The sequence below is a fragment of the Rhinopithecus bieti genome, unplaced genomic scaffold, assembly GCF_001698545.2.
Source record: "Rhinopithecus bieti isolate Rb0 unplaced genomic scaffold, ASM169854v2 scaffold_578, whole genome shotgun sequence".
NCBI classification, from domain to species: Eukaryota; Metazoa; Chordata; class Mammalia; order Primates; family Cercopithecidae; genus Rhinopithecus; species Rhinopithecus bieti.
Window position 1 is genome coordinate 10809 of NW_016803112.1, and position 9140 is coordinate 19948.

The 9140-nt window shown below is 39.5% G+C and overlaps 1 protein-coding gene across 1 annotated transcript; it reads left to right on the plus strand.

Annotated features, from left to right (window-relative positions):
• Window positions 1-462: 462 nt before the first annotated feature.
• On the plus strand, window positions 463-8177 carry LOC108512452 (zinc finger protein 506-like; the record flags this gene model as incomplete). Its single annotated transcript, XM_017847753.1, is given in 3 exon segments — window positions 463-558; window positions 7125-7209; window positions 7211-8177. Coding segments are annotated over 3 exon segments (1148 nt in total), but the record flags the coding sequence as incomplete, so codon positions are not given.
• Between the last annotated feature and the right edge of the window lie 963 nt (window positions 8178-9140).

The window sequence follows — 9140 nt, forward strand, 5'->3', positions numbered from 1 at the left end:
TAGCTGGGACTACAGGCGCTCGCCACCTCGCCCTGCTAGTTTTTTGTATTTTTTAGTAGAGACGGGGTTTCACCGTGTTAGCCAGGATGGTCTCTATCTCCTGACCTCGTGATCCGCCTGTCTCGGCCTCCCGAAGTGCTGGGATTACAGGCTTGAGCCACCGCGCCCGGCCAGAAAGGTTTTAAAGTACTGTTTATGGTTTTTTAAGTACTGCTTATGGTTTTTTAAATATAAGACTTTATGATCTACAAACAGAAACTTTTACTTATTTTACTCCATCTCCAAAAGAAAAGAAACCTACAAGTTGAAAGTATTTTCTAAATATTTAGAAATTTGTTATAAATTAGTATTTTGGTATGAATTTACTAGAATATTTTATTACATGCTTTCTGCTGAGCACATTACTAGGTTGTAATTGGAGAATATAAGCAAGATTCATGCTATTTATTTTTAATGAAACAGGTATTGTTGTCTCCAAGCCAGACCTGATCACCCATCTGGAGCAAGGAGAAAAACCTTTGACTGTGAAGAGACATAAGATGACTGCCGACCCCTCAGGTAGGTGCGAGTGAAAATGAATGCAACAGACGACACAGATAAGAGGTCCCAAGGTCAAAGAGAAAGCTAGCCCTTAAAATGTGATTCGGGAAGCTGTGTTCCAAAGGAAATAGTTCCTGGGCAGCTGTATTTATTTATTTATTTTATTTTATTTTATTTTATTTTTCTCTCACAAAGGGACATCTTCTGTCTCATGCTTTTAAATTCTCTAAGAATTCTACTATTCTTTCTATGAGCTTCCTTCAAGTTCACACTGAGAGCCAAATTCTTCTTTATGGTACCTAAGAGACTGCAGCTGCTTTTCCATTGTTTTGGGGACACACAAATGTCTGCGTGATTTCAAGAAACTAAAACTGTTTTTTAAGTTGTCTTTTTGCATCAGATCTGAAATGTGTGAGAGTATTAGTTTTGTTGCCTTTTGCTCATTTTTTCTGCACAGTCCATTCTGTTTTTATTACCAGATAGTCTTGAAATATAGTTTGAAATTGTAAGTATGATATCCTTCTGCTTTGATCTTTTTCCTCAAGATTGCTTTAGCTATCAAAGTTACTTTAGTTTCATTTAACTTTTAGAAATGTATTAGAACTATTACTATAAAAAAAAACCACTGCAATTTTGATAAGAAGTTTATTGAATCTATAGATCACTCAGGATAATATGGCAATTTTAAAATTTATTTGAATCTTCTCTAATTTTTCATAGTTCTTTTTTTTTTTTTGAGACAGAGTCTTGCTCAGTTGCCAGGCTGGAGTGCAGTGGTGCAATCTCTGCTCACTGCAACCTCTGCCTCCTGGGTTCAAGCTATTCTCTGCCTCAGCCTCCCAAATAGCTGAGATTACAGGTGCCCGCCACCATGCTCAGCTAATTTTTTTTTTGTATTTTTTGTAGAGTTGGGGTTTCACCATGTTGGCCAGGCTGGTCTTGAACTCCTGACCTCGTGATCCACCCACCGCGACCTCCCAAAGTGGTGGGATTACAAGCATGAGCCACCATGCCTGGCCCATAGTTTTTTTATTGTAAAGATTTTTTTACCTCCTTGGTTAATCTTATTCTAAGAAAGTTACGACTTAATGCTATAGTAAATAAGACTTTTTTCTTCCTCTATTTTATCAGATAGTTTGTTTTAAGTGTATGAGACCATACATATACTTGTATGTTAATTTTATATTTTGCTAATTTACTGAGTGTATTTATCACTTTAGACAGGTTTTAATGTACTATTTATTGATTTTTAAATATAAGATTGTATTATCTACAAACAGCAACTTGTTACTTATTTTTCTTTAATGTCAATGGATTTGTTTCTTTGATTAATTCTTCTTTCACATGCTTCCAGTGCTACATTAAAATAGAAGCATTGACAATGGACACAATATAGTTTTGTATTGGTTCCTAAATTTGATGGCGTAAACACCTCTTCAAGTTTTATTTTCTTTTATTTTATTTTTTTTTTGAGACGGAGTCTCGCTCTGTCACCCAGGCTGGAGTGCAGTGGCCGGATCTCAGCTCACTGCAAGCTCCGCCACCCAGGTTCACGCCATTCTCCTGCCTCAGCCTCCCGAGTAGCTGGGACTACAGGTGCCCGCCACCTAGCCCGGCTAGTTTTTTGTATTTTTTAGTAGAGATGGGGTTTCACCGTGTTAGCCAGGATGGTCTCAATCTCCTGACCTTGTGATCCGCCCATCTCGGCCTCCCAAAGTGCTGGGATTACAGGCTTGAGCCACCGCACCCGGCACACCTCTTCAAGTTTTTATAAACTGATTTTAGAAGGTAAAGATCTTTTGTTGGGCCCTTAGGGTGATGAGACGCCCTCTGAATTTGTAGTGAAGAGGGATTGTAGATTGGTCACAAGGCTGCTGGGTCTGCACTAGGGTCCACCTTTAGTTAGCTTGTTACAGGGTCTTGGGACCACCCAAGAAAACTACCCAATAAAATTCTCGTTTTATTTTTGTACAGACTGCATATCCTTCAGGGCTTTGCTCCATAGGGAAGACATTTAGCACATGTTTTTGTAGTCAGGTCTGCATATGGTGGGCCTTATGTCTGGATATTGATGAGTATGGTTTTTATTGAGTACCAGAGAGCGTTCCCTCAGATAACTGGGTGGGTTTCTTTTTTTTTTCTTTTTTTTTTTTTTTGAGACGGAATCTTGCACTGTTGCCCAGGCTGGAGTGCAGTGGCACAATCTCGGCTCACTGCAAGCTTCGCCTCTGGGTTCACGCCATTCTCCTGCCTCAGCCTCCCAAGTAGCTAGGACTACAGGCACCCGCCACTATGCCCAGCTAATTTTTTTTTGTACTTTTAGTGCAGACGGGGTTTCACCATGTTAGCCAGGATGGTCTTGATCTCCTGACTTCGTGATCTGCCTGCCTCGGCCTCCCAAAGTGCTGGGATTACAGGCATGAGCCCCCACGCCCGGCAACTGTTGGTTTCTATATAGGCAGAACTGACCATAAACTTTATCTTGTCTAAGTGAGTAGTCATGGAGATAGTCTTTTTTTCACCATGTGTTTAATGATGAACATATATTTCCTTTTGTGAGAGAAACACTTCTTTTATTTGAAGGTCATTTTCAAAAAGATTTGTAATTTTGGTGTTTTTTTTTTTCAGTTTTCTTGAAAAAAAATTGTTTTAAAAACACATAACATAAAATTTACCATCTTAATTCAATTGTACATTTTCAGGGCCAGGCATGGTTGTGGCTCCCATCTGTAATCCCAGGATTTTGGGAGGCCAACACAGGAGGATCTCTGAAGCCCAAAAGTTTGAGACCAGCCTGGGAAAGATATGGAGACCCCTCTCTATAAAAATAATTTAATAATTGGCAGGCATGGTGGTGTGCAGCTGTGGTACCTGCTACTTGGGAGATTGAGGGGGAGTCAAAGTTGTGCCACTACATTTCAGTTTGAATGACAGAGTGAGACCCTGTCTCAAAAGAAAAAAAGAAAAAAAAAGCTGTTCATTTCAGACATGTTAAGTATATTCTCATTGTTATGTAAAAGACTTCTAGACACCACATCTTGTAAAACTAAAGCTCAATACCCATTAAGTAACAACTGCTCATTTTACCCTCTAGCCCTTGACAGACAAACCTTCCACTTCCTGTTTTTATGATTTGACTACTTAAGATATCTCATATAAGTGGTATCATATGGTATCGATAATTTTGTTACTCGATTAATTCAAATGACATAATATTTTCAATGTTCATCTTAAAATGTGACAAGATTATTCTTTTCAAGGTGGAATAATATTCCATTTTATGGATATGTTACATATTTTGATATGTTTATAAATCAAGAGACATCTGAGTTGCTTCAGTCTTTTGGCTTTTGTGAATACTGGTGCAATAAACGTGGATATTCAAATATGTCTTCCAGGTCCTGTGTTGCTTTTTTTTTCTTTCTTTTTTTTTTTTTTTCCTTGAGATGGAATCTTGCTCTATTGCCCAGGCTGAAGTGCAGTGGTGCGATCTCAGCTCACTGAAACCTCTGCCTCCTGGGTTCAAGCAATTCTCCTGCTTCAGCCTCCCGAGTAGCTGGGATTATAGGCGCCCAGCTAATTTTTTATATTTTTAGTAGAATGGGGTTTATTTTTTTTATTTTTTTATTTTTTTTTTTGAGGCGGAGTCTCGCTCTGTCGCCCGGACTGGAGTGCAGTGTCCAGATCTCAGCTCACTGCAAGCTCCGCCTCCCGGGTTTACGCCATTCTCCTGCCTCAGCCTCCCGAGTAGCTGGGACTACAGGCGCTCGCCACCTCGCCCAGCTAGTTTTTTGTATTTTTAGTTTCACGGTGTTAGCCAGGATGGTGTCGATCTCCTGACCTCATGATCCGCCCATCTCGGCCTCCCAAAGTGCTGGGACTACAGGCTTGAGCCACCCCGCCCGGCACCATCTTTTTTTTTTTTTTTTTTTTTTTCCAAAACTGAGTCTCTATTGCCCAGGTAGTACAATTTTGTTGATGGCATTATTCCCATTTGACAGCCTTTTTTTTTTTTTTTTTTAAATAACTTTAGCAATATCACAATTTTTTTTCTGAGGTGCAAAATGTTTTAAATAAATTCACTGGTTTCAGGTGCAGTGGCTCACGCCTGTAATCCCAGCATTTTGGGAGCCCGAGGCGGGCAGACCACCTGAGGTCAGAAGTTCGAGACAAGCCTGGCTAACATGGTGAAACCCTGTTTCTACTAAAAATACAAAAAATTAGCCAGGCATGGTGGCGCACGCCTGTAATCCCAGCTACTCGTGAGGCTGACACAGGTGAATCGCTGGAACCCTGGAGGTGGAGGTTGCAGTGAGCTGAGGTTATGTCATTGCACTCCAGCTTAGGCAACAAGAGTGAAACTGTGTCTAAAAAAAAAATTCACTGGTTACCTCATGTGATTATGCTTATAAATGGAGCATCATTATGTGATTTTTGAAATTTTGCTTATATGTGTGTTTGTTATAAATATATTTCTGTGTATCTAAGTTTGTTTATACAGTTTTTCATGTTTACATTGTGTTTTCTTTTAATAAATTTTTCAGTTATTTTTTGTATTTTTTGTATACACAATTTTTGGTTTTTTGATATTTTAGTATTTCTTTTTATTCTCATTTTTCTGATTTTCAGTAGTTGTCTGGGTTTCTGTTTTTTTTCTTATACAGTCTTTTTCTGTCACCAAGGCTGCAGTGCAATGGTGCAATCTCAGCCAGGCTGATCTTGAACTGCTGACCTCAAATGATCCACCCACCTCAGCCCCCTAAAGTGCTGGGTTTACAGGCATCAGCCACCGTGCCTGGCCTTTTTTATTTTATTTTTGAGACAGTGTTGCTCTGTTGCCCAGGCTGCAGTGCAGTGGTACAGTCTCCACTCACTGCAACCTTCCCCACCCAGGTTCAAGCAATTCTCCTGTGTCAGCCTTTCAAGTGGCTGGGATTACAGGCACTTGCCACCATGCCCAGCTAATTTTTGTATTTTTAGTAGATACAGGGTTTCACCGTGTTGGCCAGGCTGGTCTCAAACTCCTGACCTCATGTGATTTTCCCACCTTGATCTCCCAGTGTGTTGGGATTACAGGAATGAGCCTCCAACACTGGGCTGTTCAATTCATTTGGAATTTTAAAAATTACTTTATATACTTTTTATGGATGCTTTTGAAATTTTTTTGATGGGGCCATGTTGTTTTAATATTTGGTATACATTACAATCTTTGATAGAGATTTGGAAATTAACAAAAAGCTACCTGTTACAGTCTTTGTAATATAGCTTTGTCCTAGTGTAGTCTGAAATCAATTGTCTTGGCTAGAGATTCTGGGAATTTCTCAAACATGTTTTTAGGATGAATCTTGTCTAAAATTTTGTGTTTATTGTTTAGTTAAATCAGCTTATTTGTATTTCTTCTTAATAGTAATCACTTGCTACACCCATTCCCTGTTTGGGGTACCGCAGTTTCTCTGCTTCTCTATAATTTACCTTTAGACACAGCAAACTGTCATTCCAATGTATATCACCATTGTTTTCAGCATTTTGTGTCATGGGACACTTTATCTAGTAGCTCCTAGAAGACAGAAATAAAGATGTATGTACCAATGTATATACATTGTTTTTTAAAAAGGAAACCAGGAGTTGGCACAATTTACATTTTTGTGTATGTATATGAGACAGAGTTTCACTCTTACCCAGTCTGGAGTGCAGTGGCATGATCTTTGCTCGCTACATTCTCTACCTCCACAGTTGAAACAATTCTCCTGCTTCTGCCTCCAAAGTAGCTAGGATTACAGGTACCTGTTACCATGCCTGGCTAATTTTTTTTGTATTTTAGTAGAGATGGAGTTTTACCATGTTGTTCAGGCTGGTCTCAAACTCCTGACCTCAGGTGATCCTCCTGCTTTGCCCTCCCAAATTGCTGGAATTACAGGCATGAGCCATTGTGCCTTGTTGGCAATTTATTTTATTATTATTATTATTATTATTTTGAAACAGAGTCTGGCTCTATTGCCCAGGCCAGAGTGCAGTGGTGAATCTTGGCTTACTGCAACCTCCGCCTCCTGGATTCAAGAAATTCTCATGCCTTGGCCTCCTGAGTAGTTGGCATTACAGCTGCCAATGACCATGACTGGCTAACTTTTTGTAACTTTAGTAGAGATAGGTTTCACCATCTTGGTCAGGCTGGCCTTGAACTCCTGACCTCAAGTGATTCACATCAGCCTCCCACAGTGCTGGTATTACAGACGTGAGCCACTGTACCAGGTTGGCAATTTACTCTTAAAGGCACAATGTTATGCTGGGGAGCAAGAAGAGCTGTTGCATATAAGTAACAGACTTTTCTTTATCTTCTTTGTGACTGTTTGCTTTATGCTTACTCAGGGCCTTTCACACACTTTACTCATTTATAAATTTTTCACAAATGTATTTTGGGCAGTATGTTTTTGTTACGTTTATATGTCTAGGAAGAAATTACAGCTTGAGGTATTTTGCTATGTCATCTTGCTTAGGTAGTTTGTATAGCTTTATAGGTTAGATTTGTAAAGTATATTTATCCGAGTCTAGCAATTGAAGTAATGTGTTTTTATTGTTTCTTTCAGTTATGTGTTCTCATTTTGCCCAAGACCTTCGGCCAGAGCAGAGCATAAAAGATTGTTTCCAAAAGTGATACTTAGAAAATTTGAAAATATGGACATGGCAATTTACAGTTTAAAAAAGTCTGTGAAAGCGTGGATGAGTGTGAGGTACACAAAAGAGGTCACAATGGGCTTAACCAATGTTTGACAACTACCCAGAGCAAAATATTTCAATGTGGGAAATATGTGAAAGTGTTTCATCAATTTTCAAATTCAAACAAACAAAAGAGAGGACATACTGGCAAAAAACCTTTCAAATATATAGAATGTGGCAAAGCTTGTAAGCAGTTCTCAACTCTTACTACACACAAGAAAATTCATACTGGAGGGAAACGCTACAAATGTGAAGAATGTGACAAAGCCTTTAACTACTCTTGCAGCCTTACTAGACATAAGAAAATTCATACTGGAGGGAAACCCTACAAATGTGAAGAATGTGGCAAAGCCTTTAAGCACTCCTATACCCTTACTACACATAAGATAATCCATACTGGAGAACAACCCTACAAATGTAAAGAATGTGGCAAAGCTTTTAACCATCCTGCAACTCTTTCTTCACATAAGAAAATTCATACTGGAGAGAAACCATACAAGTGTGATAAATGTGGCAAAGCCTTTATTTTATCCTCAATCCTTCGTAAACATGAGAAGATTCATACGGGAGAGAAACCATACAAATGTGAAGAATGTGACAAAGCCTTCACTCGTTCCTCACACCTTACTATGCATAAGATAATTCATACTGGAGAGAAGCCATACAAATGTGAAGAATGTGGCAAAGCTTTTACATGGTCTGCAGGTCTCCATAAACATAGGAGAACTCACACTGGAGAGAAACCCTACAAATGTGAAGAATGTGGCAAAGCCTATACTACATCCTCAACTCTAATGGAACATAAGGCAGCTCATACTGGAGAGCAACCTTACAAATGTAAAGAATGTGGCAAAGGTTTTAACTGGTCCTCAGATCTTAGTAAACATAAGAGAATTCATATTGGACAGAAACCAAGAATGTGACAAAGCTTTATTTTATTATTATTATTTATTTATTTTTGTTTGAGAGCGAGTTTCGCTCTTGTTGCCCAGGCTGGAGTGCAATGGTGCAATTTTGGCTCACCACAGCCTCCACCTCCTGGGTTCAAGCGACTCTCCTGCTTCAGCCTTCTTGAGTAGCTAGGATTATAGGCATGCGCCACCACACCTGGCTAATTTTGTATTTTTAGTAGAGATGGGGTTTCTCCATGTTGGTCAGGCTGGTCTCAAAGTCCTAACCTCAGGTGGTCTCCCTGCTTTGGCCTCCCAAAGTGTTGGGATTACATGCATGAGCCACTGTGCCTGGCTGACAAAACTTTTTAAGGAAGTTCTCAACCCTTATTACACATAATTCATACTGGACAGACACCCTACAAATGTGAAGAATGTGGCAAAGCCTATAACAAGTTCTCAGTTCTTTTATTTTTATTCATTTATTTATTTTTTGGGATACAGTTTCACTCTTGTGACCCAGGCTGGAGTGCAATGGTATGATCTCAGCTTACTGCGACCTCGGCCTCCTGGGTTAAAGCCTTTCTCCTTCCTCAGCCTCCTGAGTAGCTGGGATTATAGGTGCTCACCACCACACCCAGCTTGTTTTTGTATTTTCAGTAGAGACAGGCTTTTGCCATATTTGCCAGACTGGTCTTGAACTCCTGACCTCAGGTGATCCACTCACCTTGGCTTCTAAAGTCCTGGGATGACAGGCATGAGCCTCAATTCCCAGCCACAAGTTCTCAATTCTTAAGAGACATGGCGATAATTCATGCTGAAGAGGAACTCTACAAACCTGAAAGATGTGACAGTGCTTTTCCCAACACCTCCAACTTTTCTACGCATTAAAAAAAATTACACTCTGTGAAACCATAGAAATGTATGAAATGTGTCAAAGCCTTTATATAGTTGCCACACTTTATTGTAGGTAAGCTAATTCATACTTCCAAAACA